The sequence below is a fragment of the Carettochelys insculpta genome, chromosome 3, assembly GCF_033958435.1.
Source record: "Carettochelys insculpta isolate YL-2023 chromosome 3, ASM3395843v1, whole genome shotgun sequence".
NCBI lineage: Eukaryota > Metazoa > Chordata > Testudines > Carettochelyidae > Carettochelys > Carettochelys insculpta.
This window is the reverse complement of record NC_134139.1, coordinates 123,732,223-123,753,519: the sequence shown is the minus strand read 5'-3', so window position 1 is coordinate 123,753,519 and position 21,297 is coordinate 123,732,223. Positions and strand designations below refer to the sequence as shown.

The following is a 21,297-nucleotide window of genomic DNA, read 5'->3' as shown; positions in this document are numbered from 1 at the left end:
GTCTCCTCCGCCCTCCGTCCCGAGCACTGAAAGTGGCAGGTATCGGGTAGGAGGGCAGGGGGCGGGAAGCAGTATGGCGGGCGGACGCACGGCTGCCGGCGGACTCGGGGGCACGAGAGGAGGGCGCGCGAGGGCGAGGCACGTGCGGGTCACAGACGCAGCTGGGGCACTTGCTCATTTCCTCAGGGGAAGTAGTGGGTTAGGGCGACGGGGGCCGCGTTGCTGCGAACTTCCCGGTCCAGGGGCACATACAAACGGGCACTCCTGGGCGGCCGAACCCCCCGCCCCCCGGGCTCTGAGCTGCCTCCCACTACGCGCAAGCGGCAGCCGTTAACTCCCCACGCGCTCAGCCCCCACCCCGCCCTGCGGCCACTCAGCACAGCCCTGTGCCAAACGACTGACACGCAGCAGCCCCGCCCCCTCCGTATGCTGGGTGGGGCGTGGCCGCCCCTTCCTTGTCCAATCGGAGCCGCGGAAGAGGGGACATCCTGCCCTCAGTCGCCCCCTCCCCCCAAGAGGTGCCCGTTTAAAATAGCCTGGCGAGGCAGGGGCCGCGCGTGTGAGCGGGGCGGGCGGGTGGAGGGTTGCACCTGCGTGGGCCGCGGGATGGTCCTAGCCGCCCCGGTGGGGTAGTGGGAGCGCAGTAGCCTCCTCAGGCAGCCCATTGGCTTGGGTGGGGGCGTCTCCTGCCCTCTCGTCCCGGCTGCGGGAGCCTGCGGGGATGGCGCTGAGTGAAGAACCGGAGCCGCAGGGAGTCGGGCACGCTTCCGACCCCTCTGCTGCCCCCTGGCCCTGCCCGGCGCTACAGGAGCCCAAGGGCGCCCAGGCGGGAGCCGGGGAGCCGCTGCAGGAGAACGGAGCTTGGTGTCCAGACGGTCAATCAGCCCTGCTGGTGGTGGGTGCCGCCGAGAGGCAGCAGCCTCAGCAAGAAGCGGAGCCCCCCGAGGGCGGCTGGGGCTGGGTGGTGATGCTCGCCGCCATGTGGTGCAACGGTGCAGTGTTCGGTATCCAGAACTCCTGCGGTGTCCTCTTCGTGTCTATGCTGTCGGAGTTCGGCTCCAAGGACGACAAGCAGCTGGTGTTCAAGACAGGCGAGTGGCGGTATTGTCCTTTCAGTCCCCTTTTGTGTGCGCCCCCCGGGGTGCTTTTCCAGCCGTCCCTGCCAGTCCCAGGGAATGTGATGGTTCCTGGCCACCTGTGTAAGACTCAGTTATGTGCAGGTGGGTCTGTTTACAGTGATTAAGAACAAAAAAGCTTGTTGTAAATACCTAGGGAAAGGAAGGGAAGGTATAAGTGCAACTTGCTTTGTCATCTGGTGAAGAGGGTCTTTGCCCACGAAAGCTTCTGCTCCAAAATGTCTGTTAGTCTATAAGGTGCCACAGGACTTCTTGTTGTGCCTGCACTAGGGTTTATAACAGGTTTGCTGGCAAGTTTTAAATAACTCATCTTTTCCTTGGCAGGGATATAGAGTGTATGATTTGGCAATTTGAAGTCCAAACATATTCTTCTCTTGAACTAATAGGGAGCAAAATCTTATAGCTTCAGAGGGAGAAGGATTGTAAAATCAGTCCTTGCTGTAGAAAATGAGCCATGGAACAGAAGGTTTCTGTGTGAGAGCTAGCAGAGAGAAAATTGCTGGGAAAAGGTGAAGGTATTGTAGTCAAGGCACTTGTCCTTACCTACATTGGAGATTTTGCATTTTGGAAAAATCAATTTCAAATTATGTGTAGGTAAATGTCAGAATTATTTTCCTTATCTGTGCTGATCTAGTGGTGGCAAAGAGAACTGATACATGCGTAATACCCAGAGGCACTGAGACCTCATCTGAGGTGAGTGAAGTCTCTGCTCTACAGCATTCACTGAGCGGAAGCTGGCCTTTAGCTCACCTGGTAGAGTGCAGGGCCTTAGATCCTATGCTCAGAGGCTCTATTCCTGAGGCTGGCAAACCAGGTTGGCCAGCGTTACAACTGCTGGAAGGTCTCAGGAGCTCGGGATGTGCTTCCTCAGCCCAGGGAAGCATGTAGTACCCAGAGGCACTGAGATGTTGCTTCTGGGATGAGTGAAATTTCTGCTCTACAGCCTGTGTTGAGAGCCAGCTGGCCTTTAGCTCGTGGTAGAGGGCAGGGCTTTAGACCCTATGCTCACAGGTTCTATCCCAACTCAGGTCGGTCAGCGTTACACATGAATCTAAAACATCACATAACAGTACTTAAATAGCTACTTGAGATACAAAGAGACTTATTTTTTCCTTTGTTTTTGTTGTAGGAGCACCACTTCTCCAAGTGATGATAGCTAGGTCAACAGATGCATTACTTTATTCACCTAGCTATGTTTATACCAGTGATACGGTTGGTATAGCTATTGTGCTCAAGAGATGTAGATTTTTACAACCTAAGGCTATATCTAGACTAGAGGGATTTGTTGGCAGAAGCTTTCGTTGGAAGATATCTTGAGACAAAACTTCCGTTGACAGATCATATTCAGACTGCAAAGCAGACTGAAAGACAGATTTGCTCTGTTGTTGTTCTACCAGCAAAACGGCCACTTGAAAGCACAGCAGACAGGGCTGTGTGATGTCCCAGAAGCCTTTTCTGTTGACAGAAGGTCCCCTGGAATGTCCAGAATGGCATCTTGTCAACAGTGGTGTTTTTCCTTGTGACAAGCAGGCTGTCAACCAAAATGCTGCATTCTGTCAACTTACTGTCCACAGTACGCCCTTGGGAATCTGGATGCTCCATGGCTTGTGTTGACAAAACATCTGTTTAGTTTAGTGGCCTATGTGTCATTCAAATTTTACATGTATAGACCAAGCCTCATGAGTGGCTTTTAAAAAAGAAATCCTATACCTGACAGGCTTACTGTCATACTCCTAAAATCCCAAACACAAACTTAAGGTATGCATGACCAGCTTCATTGATGTCAAAGCTGGTTGCTGCCCCAGAGAGCAGAAAATATCTGATGACCACAAATGATCTTTGTCAGGATGTATCGACCTCCCCAAGTGGATTTGTTTGCAAGAAGAACCAATAATGTGCCATCAGGTCTGTCCTGAGGGATCACAGCCTAAGGTTCTTTAGTAGATGCTTTCTTGCTATCATGGACAAATTCTGTACTGTATGTTTCTCTTCCAGTACTGTTACTATCTGAAGTGCTGTTCAACACCAAACAAGGTCATGCTTGCCTCTTGTTCAGAACATGCAGTGTAGCCTTGGCAATATTACTTTTTAACCCTGCTAGTGTTAGTCAGATCTTCTCTCTCCCGCATTGGTCTCAGACACAATTCTGGACCCTGGCCATCTTCTCCATCCCATCCTGTATTCCCTGCACTTGACAACGTGAATGCTTCATGGTTAACACCAACTGAAATGATTTGATTGAAAGACATTCTGGAGATGCTTCTGAATAGCAGAAAGCATATACCAGAATGGACTGCCATGGCTAAATGGCAAAATATTTTGGTCTAACTCCATCAGAAAATTCTTTCTCCAATGGAGGCTTCCATTAACCACATTTTGGATTATCTTTTGCACCTATTTGTGCTACAAGTTATCTAATGATATGCCACCTCCCAAACTGTTGGCTAATCTGACTATACCCCAAGAAGCTTCAGCAGTTTTCCAAGTGCAAGTACCTACTGCAGTGATTTGGAAAGTAGCAATGTGGTCATCAGTTCACCCATTTGCTACTCATTGTGATATCTTCCATCAGTTCAGGAACAATGACAGTTGTGGGTGAGTAGTTCTACAGTTGCTGTTTAGGTAAATTGAGTGCACCTCCACATTAATCGGCTTGTGAATCACCTAGAGTGGGGTGGACATATGCAATCACTTGAAGAAAATTGGTTACTTCCCTTTCTGCAACTGTTTGTCTTGATATATTGCATATGTTCATTCCACAGTCTACTTGCCTTCCATCTCTACTGGAGTGTATTCAGTTAGGCTGTGTTTAGACTAGTCCCCAACTTCGAAGGGGGCATGGCAATTAGGATGTTGAGAGATTTAGCCTAATGAAGTGCTGTGGTGCATATGCAGCACTTCATTAGACTAAATCTACCCCACAGCAACTTCAAAGTGTGAAATGTCAAAGTGCCGGTTTATATGTAGCTGTGGGTACTTCAAAGTGCCTGCGCTAGTCCAAAGTCCCTTTACTCCAGGGGGTGGCGGCTGAGAGCGGCTTCTGCTAGCTGGCTAAAAATGTAGGATGGACCTTGGTGGAATCCCAGAAGGGCATTTATGCTGACACAGATTGGGATTATCTCAGAGCAAGACCAGAGTACAAAGGATCTTCTGAGTACTTTTTACAGTTTTCTCCCTGGCTGCGTCTAGCCTAGTAAAGTTCATGTCACTAAAAGAATCACATTGGTCAATCTGGAAGCCATAAATTACTCCCAAGAACAAATATATACTATATTTAGGACTTGTTAAAAAAGAACACTCTCAAGAAGCTATTTTAAGTCTACTAAATATGATAGCTTTTTTTACCGGATGCATTAAATGATATGGTATATCAGTGCTGATAAAGCCTCAGTTGGAATACTGCATCCAGGTCTGTGTGCCACATTTAAGGAAAGATGTGGACAAATGTAAAGAGGGTTCAGAGACTAGCACAAAAATGATTAAAGGCCTGGAAAACCTAACCTATGATAACTTGGAAAACGTGGTTTGTTTAATATGGAGAAGACTGAGAAGGAACATAAATCTTGAGCTATGTACAGAGCTGTCAGGAGGAAGGTGAAATATTGTTGTGCTATCCTCAGACTATAAGCAGAGGAAACAATGGTCTTAATTTGCAGCCAGGGAATTTTAGGCTGCACGGTAGGAAATACTTCCTGACTGGTAGGATAGTTAAGCACTAGACAAATTGCCTATGGAGGGTGTGGAATCTCCATCGTTTGCGGTTTCTAAGAGCAGGTTAGACAACATCTGCTAGGAATGGCATAATTATTTTGTAATCCTGCCCTGAAGCTATGTCTACACTAGAAAATAGATTCAAATTCATTAATACTGATTTTGTAACACTGGATTTTATAAATTCACATTTGACTATCCTCACCTCCCATGTTCTTCTCAAAGTCAACTTATTGCTGCCACACTCAACTGGCAAACGTCGACCGTTTTCAGCAGTGCAATGTGGGAACCAGTCTCACAGTTCCCTCATCCCCATAGCATTCTGGGTATGTTTGCTGGTGTTTGTTTACCATGGGAGGGGAATGAGTTCAATGCAATGTGGGAAGATAATGTAAAATGTTCATTTTTTCAGTTGGAAGGAAGGGAAAATAGAGCATCAACAAATATGGCAAAGTTAACAGAAATCTTTCTTCTGTAACTGAATTATCAAGGATTTTGTAAAAATCTGCAAGTGTGTGTCTTCAACTGGACATCCACTGAGTGTCCCCTCCTATGATTGCATCTGATCCCTGAAAATGACACAGGGACAATGAAAAGCACAAAGAAAGAGTTGATGGTAAAAGCTTTTGAAAAAAGTTGCCGAGGGGAGGGTTTTTGGGTTCCCAGTCCACTATACAGCTTCTGTGCACAGTCTGTGTTTGCAACTGGCCCTTCACCCACTTTTCCCTGTGTGGAGGGGTGCAAAGTTAGAAGAAAGAGGATAGAAAAGGCGAGGAAATAATTTTTTTTGTCTTCCCTCTTCACTACACAGGGGATGGCAGCAACACCCCAAATATTTTAGCCGCTGGGGGAGGCTTCCCTGCGGTGGCAGGCAGGCCACAAAAATAATTTTTTGGTGGGGAGCCAGTTGAAGTTGTCCTCCTATGCAGCAGAAAGCTCCCCGCCAGCAGCTGCAAGCCCCCCAAATTCTTTCCCACCCATGGACCCCTAACCACACACAAGCCAAGACATGGTGCTGCCTGGCAGCATGGTCAGCACTGAATGGCAGGCATGTCCTTTTATTGGGTCAGTAGCTAGCCACATGATGTGGTTGAGTGTGGCAAAGACCCCAACTGAGTGGCACTTGTGTGGTTGGAGGGCACACAAATGTAAATGGCTGAGAATAAGTTTCTCAGCCTCTTATGCTGGCATGACCCCACAACAGCCTTGCTGCCACAGGGCAGCAGCTACTGCCAGGCAGCACAGAAAAAAAACAAACAAAACAAGTGTAGAGACAGAACCATGAACTCAGTGCTGTGGCTATTTGTAATGGGTAGATGCACTCGCAGTGCCAATAGTGAAGAAAGACATTTCTCAGGTTCTCATACAAACATGAGCCCACAGCCACAGGCTTCCTGGTCCTGATTTGAAATTAATGGTTTTCCTGTTACCTAATTCCTGTGCACCTGGAGAGCAGCAGCCAGAGCAGAGCGCTGTGGGGCATTGTGGGTTACATAGGGGATGCCTCTGGTGACTAATTTGATTTTTAAGATGTGGTACTTCCACTCTGGCCTTTATTCGAACTTTTTTAAATTCGTACTTGATGCTACACCCTGCAAGTACTGACAATATTATGACATCGATGTCAGTGCTCCCTAAACTGAGCTAATGATATTTACAGTGAAGACAGTCCTGTGATAATATGGAGCTAATTACATTAAATTCAAATTATCTTGTAGTGTAGTCGTAGCCTGAGTGTCCCTCTCAGTGAAATATATCTATGATTCTAGAGTATTTGCCACCCATTGTCGATCCCTTGAGAAAATGAAAAATGAATTGGAATAGGAAAAAACCTTATTATGAACTATTGAAATTTAATAGGACTACAAACAGATGCAATGGAAGATAATCTATGATACTTTGATCCTATGAAGAAGATGCCTAAGAACTGTGTTTTGACAGCATTAAAATAGAAATTGTCAAATCAGAATCTAAAGTACTATTTTGCAGATTAAAATACCAAGTCCTAAAGCCAGTGCATTTTTTTCATGATGACTTACTGATTTAAATGACCAAAGTATTTCATAATATGAGCTTGTTTTACATGCCTTTTCACATGCTGTATATGTAACATTTGGCTTTAACTATATTACTGCTTTTAGAAGTATGTTATACTTCACCCTTTCCTTAGGGTATATGATTAGTAATTCCTTTTCTGTGATTCCATTGTTGTCAGGCTAGTAAATGCTTAACTTATTGCTAAATCAGATAGGGCAACCAATGACACCATAATATTTAGTGTACTTGCAGTGGTCCATTTCTAATTTCCCCCTAATATTCAGTATGATTTTGGTATCTGCACTTTGCAACAACTGGAGATAAAGAATACTTTGAGCCATTCTGGAAAACTATTTCTCTGGTCTTCTAAGATTGTTTACTTTTAAGCTAAATTCCTTGTACAACTACTTGTCACTCCAGCATTGATTTTGGCTTTTCTGTCTTATGCAAATGAAGAGGAAAACCATCTGATTTTTTTTTTTTTTTCTCCCACTTGCAGCGGCTCTCAAGATTTCCATTATAGGGTCTTTCTGACACACTTATGTTCAGCCAACAAATTCTCATTGTGAAATTCTGGTTTTTGTGCCTGCACTTGAGTTACTCATAAATTTCTACACTTTTGCCAGTGCTCAGACACCTGTAACCAGAGAAGTTGCAGAAGATGAAATGTCTCCTTCATAGTTTTTCCATTTTGACTAGAGTGCATTTTGAAATCAAAAATACTTTAACAGAGGCAAACTATAATCCATTTAAATCAGAAGGAAAATAAGGTACAAGTAACATTTAATCCAATTAGTCTATCTTCCCATTCTAATTGTGATGGCAGTGAGCTCTGGTAGCAACTGAGCATGAACGGTGAAAAGTCAAGGCAACCTAATCCCTATTATTTCTGTTCACTGAAGAGGATAAATAAATTACCAGGTACTAATCTTTGGATAATTGCTGGGATTTGAGCTGGAGATCTTAGTTCTTATGGAAATTTAGTCTTATAGAACTGTCAAAATTAGTGGGCTGCTCCAAAAAGCCTAATAACAGACGAGTTAATGCCACGAGCCTTCAGTTTTCGTTCTTATGATAAACATGCATCGTTGGAGTCCATGTTTTATAGAGACAATACCCTCTACACTAAAGTCACCAAAACTACACCAATCTTTAATTAAATTTGATGTGCATGACCACAAACCAGCATAAAACATTTTTGGCATATTTGAGGAATAAGTATCCCAAATGAAGTATAGTTCATATTGATACGTAACCCATGCTCAATATGGCTCTGTCAAACCTGGATCTTTTAGCTCAGGCAGTGTAGAGATTCATACTTTTATACCCAGTGGCTCAGACATCTTCCCCAGGGACATGTTGTTGGAGTCTGGAATTTTCCCAATATTTTGAGGTTTCACATATTCTAACAGCTTGGCTTTCAAGCTCCATGTTTTATTCTGCTTTCCGTGACAACTGGTGCCTTGGGCTAGTTTTGGACACTTAAGTTGTATCTTAAAAGTTCTTAGCTGAGGCATCCTTATGAGGTCCAAGCGATGTGCAACCTGCTTGCATGTTCCTGAGAGTGCTCATAATTGCAACTTTCCTAAAGTAAATACTGGAACATTTGGAGTTGTCTACAAGAAAAATACTGCACATAAATTGCAGACTTGATAAGGTCTTTGTGTGTGTCCCATTTTGCTTTGGGAATAAGGGAATTTCAAAGTCGGGTTTATTTCGAATTGCCTGCGTGTACATGGCCAGTTTGCATTTCAAAAGCAGCACTTTGAAAGTGTGACTGGCTGTCATTATGCTAATGAGGTGCTGAATATTCATATATGCCTTAGTAACTAGTTCTGATCCATGTCATTTAAATATCCCTTCTGAAAGGGAGGGGTAGTATAGACAGTCCTAGTGCTCTGTCAGTGAACTCACCATTTAGACTCTTGGCATCCTGCTCTCTTACATTTATCAGTGAAGACAGCTGTGAGAGAGGCTATTGCCTGGTCAAAAGGGTAGACATACTTGGGGTCTTGATGGCAGATGTGCCATCATCATTCACAGAGGTGAATTCAAAGTTCATACTCGAGGTTTCACTGATTTTTTTTTTTTTTTTTTTTACCCTTAAGCTGTCCTTTTTTTTTTATATTTAAACTGAAGCCTCACAGGAGAAGGGAGGCCATGAAGCTGCATTCCCTAGATCAGAAGTTGACAACCTTTCCAAGGTGAAGTGCTGAAATTTGATCTCTGACCTCTATGTATGGTCTGAGTGCCAGTGATACTTTTTAAAGTCACTGGTAGTCCTACATAGAACAGCCTCAATAATAAATTAAGATTCAGAGCTTTACTGTTTCGCTCTTTAAATCTGTCTGGGTTTTTTAAATACTTAAAAACTTCTGGGATTTTCATACAGCTTGAATGTCTCTTGTCCCAGATTCCCTGCTCTGGCAACATCTGTGGTCCACCAGAACCACAGATGTAGCTGAACCCTGGAGCTCCAGCCACAGAGGTTGCCTGGAGAGAGGCTTTCCCTGCCTCTCTGTCTGGAATTCCTGCCAATCAGAGCAGTGGGGGAGCAGTACCTGGGCATGTGGGAGAAAAGTCTCTCCAGGTGCTCTTCTTCCTGCTGATGTTGCCCCTGAGGGGGCAGGGGTAGGGGTAGGGGTAGGGGCAGCAACATTGCTGCAGGAAAATAAGCATCCACTCTTCACCCCGCTTCCTTCTGCCTCCTCCTCCTGCCCAGACCACCCCACCTTGCTCCTACATCCCATCGTGCCCGGACCCCCTCTCCCTCACCCTGCTCTTTCCCAGACCCTCACCCACAGCCTGTTCATGCACCCTCCCTCCCACACCTCTTACCTCCATCACACACTCACTGCTGCACCTTACCTCCCACCCAAATCCTAGCCCATTCCTGCATCTCCCCTCCCACCCAGACCCCAAACATCCACCCTCAGCTCACAGTGAGGGAGAGAGGAAACATGTCCGCAGCAGGTTCACCAGCGCTTTGCAGCCCCACCCCCAAGCCACAGTCATAACTTGGGGAGGGCAGCTTCATCCCTGTCCTCCAGCCCCATTCTGTGTTGCATGGGGGAGGAGGGGCAGGGCTGAGCTCCTGCTGCATACCATTTAAAATTGGCTCAAGTGCCAACAGCATGCTGGGGGTTACAGATGCCTGGTTTAGGTGGTGGTTAGTCTTCTGATAATGCACAGGCGGCGTGGCTTTGGGCAAACTCCTGGCTGCATGGGGAAGGAGGGGCATGATTTAATGGTGGAGGGATAGCGCGGTGGTTAATGCATTAACCTTCTAAAGCCCAGGTTGTGAGTTCACTCCACTCCCCCAGTTGGGACCAAATACATGGGTGGGAGGCAAATCCACCAGGGATCCTGCTGTCAGGACAGGGGACTGGATTCAATGATCTTGCAAGGTCCGTTCCAGCTCTGAGTTGTGTATCCCCTTATAAGGGGGTGTGGATAGCTCAGTGGTTTGAGCATTGGCCTGCTAAACCCTGGCTTGTGAGTTCAATCCTTGAGGAGGCTATTTAGGGATTGGGCAAATAGACATCAGGGATGATGCTTGGCCCTGCCAAGAGGGCAGGGGACTGGACTAGGTGACTTCACAAGGTCCCTTCTAGCTCTAGATGTGTGTGACTGAGCTCCTGCCTCCCATGCCAATGAAAATCTGTTTGCATGCCACTCTTGGCACACTTGCTGGGGCTTGCTGACCAATGCTAACAGAGCTCTGGCTTTCTACCTTGATAAGACAAAGGCCTTTTAGAAATTGCTGAGTCTGTCCAGCTCCATGGCAGAGAGCATGAAAGGAGAGGCAGTTTCCTCAGACTTTCAAAATGGATTTCCAGCTGCATACTCATGTATTACCAAAAAACTAGAAGTTCCTCCTTCCTTGATCTATCGGGGCTATCTTGAACCTAGTACAAATGGCCTCAGTGGCATACTTGTGGGGGATCCCACTCTTTAAGATACATAGAGCCAGAACCTGGAACTCCATCCAGTTTTTTTTCCCCATGTGCAAGTCCCTGATACAAGAACAGCAGAATGTTATCTTGTCTTGATCGGCTTAAAAAAATGGCTAGCCTAATACTTTGTAAAGTACGGTGCACTTTTTTTTTAAATGAAAAGGTGCCCATACTCAGTTGGCTACCTGCCCTCTCCCCAATTTGTATGTGAATGGAATGAAATTTTATACATGAAAGACAGATAAATTTGGTTTGATTTAATAAATTGCTGTATTCCCAGACTGCACTGAGTTATGATTTAAAAGCCTTACTAGATAGCAGTTTTTGTTTTTAAGGTGTAATCAGTGTAATTGGAAATTGCTCAGAACCAAATTATGGTGGCTATGGAGTATCTAATTTTCTTGATGGGTTCATAAGGTATAGTCAGTCACACTGAAAGCTGTCCCTCAGCACGTAATTTCTAAGAAGTATTAAATTAACACCCATTTGGCCTTCTTTTTTCCTAATGTGTTCCAAAAGATATATTGACATATTCTAGCAATGGATTTCTCTCTGGATGCATATATTCAGGTCCCTAAGCTCTGAGTAACTTCTCAGCAGTAGCCTTCATAATGCATACTTCAATATTTCTTTGGTTCTCAAGCCTGTCAAATACCTAGAGCAGGGGTGGGCAACCTTTTTGGTTGGGGGCCACATGGCAATTTTTTAGATGTTCTGGGGGCTGAACACAAAATAGCCCCAAACCGCCTCCCCACCCCCAGGGTTAAGCCCTCTCAGTCCCAAGCCACCCCACCATCTACCTCACACAAGAGCCCCACGTGCTTCTGCTGCTGCCCCCTGCTGCACTTTTGCTGGGCTGCCGCCTCCTTTGTGCAGCTCTCCCTAGCCATCCTACTCCCTTCCCCCAGCTACAGTGTGGGCAGCTCCCTGCCCTGCTGCCCTGAAATAATGGGACTCAATTAAATTGTTTTAATGGCCAGATTCCTCCTGTTAGCTGTTAAACCAATTAAATGGAGTTCCATTATTTCAGCATGGCAGGGCAGGGAGCTGGAGGAGGAGTCAATGGCAGCAGCACCTGGAGCTGCAAATGGCTCCTTAAAGAGCAACATGTGGCTCTAGAGCCGCAGGTTGCCAACCACTCACCCCAAAGCTGGCTTTCAAAATGGCATCACAGCCAGCTCTGCCAGCCAGATTCTGGCCCTCAGGCCACATGTTGGCCACCCCTGACCTAGAGTGAAATCACTGTGGAGTGAATCACTGCAGCAAAATTCATCCTTGTGTCTGAGGGTTTAATGACTCTGTGAAACCTATGCTGACAGAGCACACTGATGTTGATGCAGCCTACACTGACAGATGGAGTCTTTTACCTTCCCAAAGAAGCAGGTTTTTATCAAGGAAAGCTTGTGCCCAAATAAATCTGTTTAGCCTTTAAGGTGCCACAGGATTCTGTTTTTGCAGACTGACAAATGCAACTTATACTGAGACTACGTAGACAGAAGCACTTTTCCATGGAAAGAGCTGCATCTACACTGAGTTTCGTCTAGTTAGCTGTACTTGTCAAAAAGTGACTTGGGCTTTTTTTTTAAAAACATGTTGATACAACTTTTGAATTGTGGAGATCATTGTCGAGGTCAAAATTGAGATCACGCACTTCCAATAGCATGTGGTTTGCCAGAGTTTTTGGCTATGTCTAAACTAGGCAAAGTAAGTTGACCAGTGATACGCAATTCCAGCTATGGCAATTGCTTAGCTAAAATAGACATATCTGTGCTCAGCTAACTTGCTGTCTATACTGCAAAAGGTCCACTGAGAATTAAAAAAAAAAATCAGTAACTTAAATGTTGTTACTTTACTAATTAATAGGTGCTAAATTCAAAACTGGAAGAACTTCAGTAGGGATCCTGTTTGGCCTTACAATTAAAGTTTGATTCCAGATGAGTGATTTCATTCAGTTTTAGAATTTGCTTGGGAAGCAAACCATTAGGCTATTGTTCTGGATTGTCAGCATGCTCCCATTGACCCATAATCATGGACTCCACTTACTGCTTGCCATGTAGGTATTCTGAAAGATGAAGACCTTATTTGCCAGTAGAGCTTCTGAGTTTTTGGTTTTATTTATATGCAAGACACATACACTTGCCTTTTTCTGCTACAGGGCTCTTTCACTTTGATAGCATGGGTCCCAAACACTTATTTAAAATACCTATCAACAAACTCTTGATGTTTTATTCCTCTTTCAGAGTTGCCATTGTTCGGTTTTAGTTATGAAATCATGACTTTCTAGCTGAGTCCTAGATTTGTTTAGCTTCTTAAAGCTGAGCTGTATGCACAGATAATAGGCAAGTAAGAGGGATAGCTTTCTGAACTGCAAAAGTCTTCCTGGATTGCACCCCCTTTCTTAATCCAGCCCTGCAGAGTGAGGGGAGCTAGCTGGGCCAGGACTGCATGGTGGCAGGAGGAGCCTATAGGCAGCACCTCGGAAACAAATAAGCACTATGGGGTCTGGGCCAGCGCATCTCTGGGCTGGAGAAGAGCAGCTGGGCCCAGGGGTTAGATGGGAGATAAGGTCACTGTTTGGGGAGAGAAACTCTTGATGGAGAATTTCAATGGGAGACTGGAGGAGGCAGCATCAGGAAAAGGGATGAGGATTCTCTGCTATATCTCTCATAGGGATTTATAAGTTGCAAGCTCTGAAAATACTGTTTACAGAGTGGGTTATTAGAATGTAGGTTGGTTGTATACAGTCTGGTGGTGGATTGGATTGAAAGGTATGGAAATGGCATAATTTGTTCATGGGGGTGCTAGAAGGTACTCTATATTGAATTGAATACAGTGAGGTATTGAAAGGTGTTAAATATGGAATAACATATCACATTTTGAAAGCTAGCTGTATAACTTTTGTAAATTCACTGACTCCAGTAAAATTACAACAGAGGTAAAATTGAATGTAGTAGATTTCATTTTTTCTCTACTGCCGCGAAAATATGGAATGAGTTGCATTGTCCTAGAAATTCTCAGCATCATACAATTATTTTTTTTGTTGTTCCTACATGCTAGTGTAACAAAAAACTAAAACGAAAAGAGAAATTAAAGGCTAAGCCAAACAGCATGAAGTGGCAAGCAATTTACATCTCCCACCTCCACCCCAAGCATGGTTTGCTGGTACAGATTGAACCTCTGTAATCTGGCACTCTTGTCTGGCAACAGGTGTAATTTGGCATGATTTTAGTTAGCTGGATATGTACTTATCATGGGCATAGCCAAGTTTCCTGTGGTCTCAGTTTGTTTATAGCCACCAGCCCTGGGTCTCAAGCTACGGCTACACTAAGAGAAATCTTTGAAATGGCCCTTCAAAATTGCCGCGCTCTGCTCCCTCGTGGTTCATCCGGGGTGTGTGTGTGTGTCTCCTTTTCTGCTGATAAGAATAAGGAGATTCTAAAGTTGGCAGGGTCCTTTTGAAAAGGACCCCCATCTGGATGAGCCGTGTGGGAGCAAAACATGGTAATATTGAAGAGCTGTGGCGAGCGGCATGCTAATGAGGTGCTGAATGTGCATTTCAGCACCTCCATTAGTAATCTTCAAAATGGCCATTTGCATGGCCATTTCAAAGTTTTGTGCTAGTATAATATGGCCTCAGTGCTTTTGTGCTGTTTAGCTCTAGTTTACCCCCTAAATGTCTTCTAAGAGCCCAGTAAGCAGTGAGTGTTGGTAATGTGCTAGACCAGTGTTTCCCAATCTTAAAACATTTGCATACCCCTTTTAGGACTCAGGCTTATTGGCGTACCCCCTCTCCCACTGACATAGGCAGTCTTATGATGGCCTCATGTGAATTCTGGGTCGCTTCTCCTGGAAGGTTCTTCTTTTTTAAAATTTTAGTGCAGAAAGAGCAGTTTTAATACTATCTTGGTATTAAAATTTTTGTTAACCATATCTAGTTTTTTTTCAAAAAGTAACCCCTATTTCAAAAAAATCAAATGATGTACAAAACTAAAACTTACAGAAGCTTATGAGCTTTATCTGTATAGTTGGTTAAATATAAAATAATCATTAAATTCAAATTTACATATGTACCTAGTAATAAACAAATTCAGTGCAAGGAGTGGATATCGCTGACATGGTAAGCGATGACCATGATACTTACTCAGTAACTTCCTCCAAGTCCAGGAATAATGGGGAGGAGATTATGAACTGTAGAATTTGGACCTTCATAACTTGTCTGTCACAACTTTAAGTATTAAATCTACTTTTTAACCCACCATATCATTATTAACACTCTTAGTAATTATGGCAGGCAAGAATTAGTCTTTTCAGTCAGTTTGGGCCAGTGACTGGCTGTTTTCTTGTAACTCAAAAACACCACTTTTATACAAGTATCTGAGGGGTAGCTGTGTTAGTCTGGATCTGTAACAGCAACGAAGGGTCCTGTGGCACCTTATAGACTAACAGAAAAGTTAAGTCTATATAGTCATGCTCAAAACTTTTCTGTTAGTCTATAAGGTGCCACAGGACCCTTCGTTGCTGTTACTTTTATACAGAATACTGTAAATACAAAAATAAAATGGAGCCAAAGATTCTGATTATTGTTTTCTGGTTATAAGTTAAAAGTGAATGCGTGAAGAAAGATATCCATGAATACTATTCATTTAATACTAAGTATAAGACCAGAAATTCCATATTGGCGGAGTAAAGTGGAAGTCTAACACTGGCATTTTTGTTTTCTTATTTTTGTTAATGCAATTTTATCTAGTTTGAATGAGAATTTTCTGCTCCATCAGAAGCTGTTTGTTTAATTTAGTAATATGTGAATATTTAGCCACCCAGACATAATTGATCCTTTGACATCTCTCTGAGAAGTCTGATTCTTTCAAAAACCCTTTATCTGTGTTGTTGGGTGCTGTTATTCTTGACAAGAGAGTACTTTTTCACATGATCAGGTAACTTCATACTAAAATCTTGGTAATAGCTATAGGCTATGCCCAACAAAACCATGGAGCATCCAGAATCCCAAGGCATTCTGTTGACAGCACGTAGACAGAACGCAGCACTTTTGTTGACAGCTGTATGCTGTTGCCCACAAGGAATAATGCCTGTCAACAGAAAGCCAGTCTGGACATTCTGGGGAGTCCTCTGTTGACAAAGTGCTGTGCTTCCAGTTGTCTGTTTTGCTGATAGAGCAGCTGGGCCATCCAGCCATTCGGTCAACAAAGCAGATCACTCTTGCCATGTGCTTGGCAATTTGGCTGTGATCTGGCTGACAGGAGTTTTGTTGGAAGGTATCTTCTGACAAAAAATTCTGTTGACAAGTGCCTGTAAACTAAACATAGCAAGAGTTTACCTTGTTAGATAGGGAGGGAAAGGGAACGGATTCAGGAAGGAGGATGAAAGGGCAAACAAGGCCGGTGTCATTGTAGGAGAAATGACAACAGCAAATAATCTGAAACTGAATACTAAATGTCTTTATTTTATTGCCTACATAGATATCATATGGGCTTTGTCTGCACTAGCACTCTGGTCAGTAAAACTTTTGTTGGTCAGGGATGTGAAAATGAAACACACAGCTGACTAATAAAAGCTTCAACAGGGCTGTCCATATTGGTGCTTTTGTATCAATAACAAATGCTCTCTTGATGGCATAGCTACCACTGCTCTTCAGGGGTGGTTTAATTTCACCAGTGGGAGAAGTCTCTCCCTGCTGACATAGTGGCCACATAGGAGACCTTACAATGATGTAGCTTTGCTACTGTAAGGTATGTAGACTAGTATATACCAGTGGTTCCCAACCTTTTCAGTAACACTGCACACTTCAGTGATACAAACACTTCTGTGGCACACCCACTTTTTTCAGCTGAATTGGTTGCTCATAAACCTTACATTGACTGTGGTTACAGTCTTGCTAGAGAGGTTTGCAACATAGTGCATACAACAAGCTAAACAAGGATCATATACTTTGTTTGAAATCCACCACAGAATACGTGGTCTTAGACAGTGAACATAGACCCACTTTCGAAATCTTCTCAATGTCATGCTTGGGATGTTGAGAAAATGAGGAGCTACTGAAAACGGGCTTCCCTCACCACCAGCCCTTTGGAGCCAGGGCACAGCATTTAAATTACATCCCAACTTCAACAGGCTCCTGCCCGCCTTCCCTCCCTCTTGCCATAGCAGGAAGTGACTGCTCCTTCAGGCAGCTCATTTGGGCCTTGAAGGAGCATTTCAGCTGCATCCTGGTGTGAATGGAGTCCTGCAGGGTTATTGTTTCCCTGCAAAGAGCCACAGGGGATTGAGAGGGATAACTAACCCCATGCTAGTTATGACTTGGGCAGCTTTGTTGCTTGAGTTTCAGCTGGCATGGGTTGACAATTCCAACCTCCCCACAGCCCTGCAGAGATCTACAGAAAGGGGAAACTGATCAAATTTCACAGCACACTTAGGCAGCTCTCATGGCACACCAGCTGTACACTAGTTGAAAACCACTGGTGTAGATGTAACTTTCAAGCATCACATGTTAAATTTCCAGAGAATTAGAGTTGCATTTTAGAATCATAGGCCTCAAAGGGACCTTAGGAGGTCATCTAGTCCAGCCCCCTGCTTCAAGCAGGATCAACCCCCACTAAGTCATCCCAGCCAGGACCTTGTCAATCCAGGACTTAAAAACCTCTAAGGATGGAGAATCTACCACTTCTCTAGGCAACGCATGCCAATGCTTCACCACCCTCCTGGTGAAGTAGTTTTTCCTAACATCCAGCCTACACCTTTCCCTCTAACTTCAGACCATTACTCCTTGTTCTGCTGTCTGACACTACTGAGAACAGTTTCTCACCTGCCTCTTTAGAGCTCCCCTTCAGGAAGTTGAAGTCTGCTATTAAATCACCACTAAGTCTTTTCTTCTGTAAACTAAACAAGCCCAAATCCCTTAGTCTATTCTCCATAGGTCTTGTGCTCCAGCCTCTTAATCATTTTTTATTGCCCTCACTGAACCTGCTCCAGCACATCCACATCATTTTTATACTGGGGTGCCCAAAACTGGACACAATATTCCAGATGTCGCCTCACCAGTGCCAAGTAGAGGGTAATAACCACTTCTCTAGATCTGTTCAAAATGCTCCTCTTAATGCACCTTAGTATGCCGTTAGCCTTCTTGGCTACAAGGGCACACTGTTTGCGCGTATCCAGCCTTTCATCCACCATAACCTCTAGGTCCTTTTCCATTGTACTGCTGCTTACCCAGTCAGTCCCCAGCCTATACCAATGCTTGGGATTCTTCCACCCCAGGTGCAGGGCTCTACACTTCTCCCTATTGAACCACATCAGATTTCTTTTGGCCCAGTCCTCCAATTTATCCAGGTCACTCCAGATTTTCTCTCTATCCTCCAATGTATCTACCTCTCCCCCTAGTTTTGTGTCATCAGCAAACTTGCTGAGGGTGCAATCCAGTCACAGGTCATTTAATAAAGATGTTGAACAACACCAGCCCCAGAACTGAGCCTTTCGGCACTCTGCTTGAAACCAACTGCCATCCAGATATTGAGCCATTGACCACCAACTGTTGGGCCCAACCGTCAAGCCAGCTTTCTATCATCTTATAGTCCAGGGATCCAATCCATATTTCCTTACTTACGGACAAGAATGTTGTGGGAGACTGTATCAAAGGCTTTGCTAAAGTCAAGGTATATCACATCCACTGACTTCCCCATGTCCACAGAGCTTGTTACCTCGTCATAGAAGCTAATCAGATTGGTCAGGCAGGACTTGTCCCTGGTGAATCCATGTGGACTACTTTTGATCACTTTCCCCTCGTCCAAGTGCTCCAAAATGGATTCCTTGAGAATCCCCTCCATTATTTTTCCAGGGATTGAGTTAAGGCTGACAGGTCTATAGTTTCTTGGATTGTCTTTCTTTCCTTTTTTAAAGATGGGCCCTACGTTTTGTACATGAGTGTTTGCTTATGTAACCAGATCTAGTTGTTTCCAGGGTGTATGTAGTGTTGTAGCTGTGTCTAATCTCATGGGGCTGAGAGAAGGTGAATGAGGTAATACCTTTTTATAAGACCAACTTTCTGGAGTGAGACACAAGCTAAGCAGAGCTCTAAGTGTCACAAGACTGACTAAATATAAGACCAAAGAGATAATTTAGAACAGTGGTCTCCAACCTCTTTAAGCAACAGATGAGTTTGAATTTAAGTGTGACCCAGGATCTACCTCAGAAAATGTAGAAACGAGGTTGCTTTTTGAAACTGAGATCAAGTACTTAATGTACCTAAATTTTGCCTACTTAACTGAATCTCAGTGTGACACATGCACATTTTCTCATAGAGCTGGAAGGAACCTTGAGAGGTTGTAGAGTTTAGTCCCCTGCACTCACAGCAGGACCTTTCGCCATCCCTGACTTTTTTTTTTTTTTTAAATTTAACCTGCCCCAGACCCTTGAACAGCCCATTCAAGGATTGAACTCTCTGTACCTTATTTGCCAGTGTCTTGAAATTCAGTATGTAATTTGAAATAGCAAGTCTGCAGTTCTCTGTGTGGGGGGGGGGGGGGGGGAGGGGGGTGAGAGAGAGACCTGCACCAGATTATGGTTATTTGTGAGAATGCCATCTCTGAAGTGGAACTAAAGTACACGTCCACTTTTAAAACACAGGACAACAGAAAGGGGTATTTTTCTTGGATTGCGAGTCCCCAGAAGTTGCGGTCACTGGATTTGGCTTTCAGCTCAATGTCCTTTGGCATGGTGACTTTGGTGTTTGGTGCAGAAGGGGCTGTGGGCTGGGGCCAAGTGGTTTAGAGAGTGAGAGGGTCTCCAGGTTGAGTCTGGGACAAGGGGTTGAGGTGCAGGAGGGGGTTCATGGTGTGCATTCTGGGAGGGAGTTTGGGTGGAGGAGAGGGCTCGAGGTTGGGATTCAGGGTTGGCAATGTTTTGGCTCTGGGTGGGTATGGGCTCAGGGCCTGGGCTGGAGGCTGGGGAGCAATGAGGTGATGGGCCCTGGGGATGTAGGATGTGGGGGTGGGGGCTCAGGTGTTGAAAGGGTTCAGGATGCAGGCTCCAGCTGTGTCCTGCTTACCTCAAGTGGCTCCTGGGTGGCAGCACAGCAGGACAAAGGCACCCTGCATTGCTCCAGGAAGCAGCTGGTATGTTTGGCAGAGCTTTTTGGAAACGGGAGGCACCTGGTGGCTCTGTGCACTGCTCATGCCCTCAGGCACCACCCCCTCCCATTGGCCACAGTTCCCTGTTTTGCAGCCAATGGGAGTTGCAGGGGCAGGGCCTGCAAGTAAGGGCAATATGCAGAGACACCACCCCCCCGCCACCCTCCACCTCTGGGGCTTCACGGATGTGCCATTTGCTTCCAGGAGTGGTGTGGGGGCCCTATTTCAGGACACATCCATCCAAACTGGGAGGGTTGGTAACCCTAGACTAAGTATTTAGCAAAATTATTATGTTTCCAGACTCATCTAAATGTGGTTGCAGGCCTCCCATAAAGAGTACTAGGTCACAGAATGATAGCTTTGTGAAAAGCATTTAGTCACAGATGATATGTGTTTGTCTTATTTTCCTGTGAGTTTATTTTGAGAGTGTAGTGATTGCTTAGTTTTACCCACATAGTTGTTGTTTGGAGTATTCAGTGCACTGAAAAAGCTGCACTTTTTTTTTTTCAGGATGGAAAATATGGATCTCTTGGCTGTGCGTACTGAATAATGCTTTAGAATTTAGTAGATGTCACTCATCTTTGTTAATATCGTCCAAATAGTGGTATGGGGAAATAATTTCTCATTTTGATATTGGTAAAATGTTTCCCCTCCTGTACCAGTTTCTTTTCTAAGTGGAAACCTGCTGCTTTGCTTTACCTTTTGAGTCTCTTTCCTTCTAGACCTGCTTCAATGAGTGCCAGCATCTTCATCTCACATCTTCTTGACAGGGCTGCAGACAGACTTTCTGGGCTCTCTGCAAGATGCAGGGTGGGAGGAGTCCTCAAAATGTAAAGGTGGGTCTAGGACAGCGGTTCCCAACCTTTTCCAGACAGGGACCCATTTTGACAATTCCGGAAGACTTGGTGACCCAAGGCAATTCAAAAATTTGAGGGTTGGGGGGTGGGCGCAGGGGAAGTAGTGCTGTAACTAGCTAATTTTGTGCTGGAGGCAAGAATATAAAATTGTGCACCCTCATGTTTTATATATTCATAATCACTTCATAGAAAAATGGAAAATACAAACATAAAATAGCACTGCTTTTATTAGTTGATCTGAGGTGTGGTGGGGATAATACCCTCAACCCCAAATCACTCTTCCCCCCCCCCCCCCCCCCCCCCCCCCCCCCCCCCCCCCCCCCGCCAACCTCAATCTTAAGCCTCACACTGAGGCTGGAGGGGCTGGGGGGAAGTTGCACTCAGGGGCTGGGGGGGAGTCCCACTCAAATTGAGGGGGCTAGGAGGGTCACACTCAGGGGCTGGGGGTCACACTTGGGCT

The 21,297-nt window shown here is 44.9% G+C and overlaps 1 protein-coding gene across 1 annotated transcript in view; it reads left to right on the top strand.

Moving 5' to 3' along the window:
* Nucleotides 1–497: 497 nt before the first annotated feature.
* Nucleotides 498–21,297, top strand: part of SLC16A10 (solute carrier family 16 member 10) — a 98,177-nt gene continuing 77,377 nt past the window's right edge. The window contains exon 1 of the mRNA XM_074990734.1: nt 498–1,091. Coding sequence (XP_074846835.1) covers nt 722–1,091 — 370 coding nt within the window. The 5' untranslated portion in view covers nt 498–721. The remainder of the gene's footprint in view (nt 1,092–21,297) is intronic.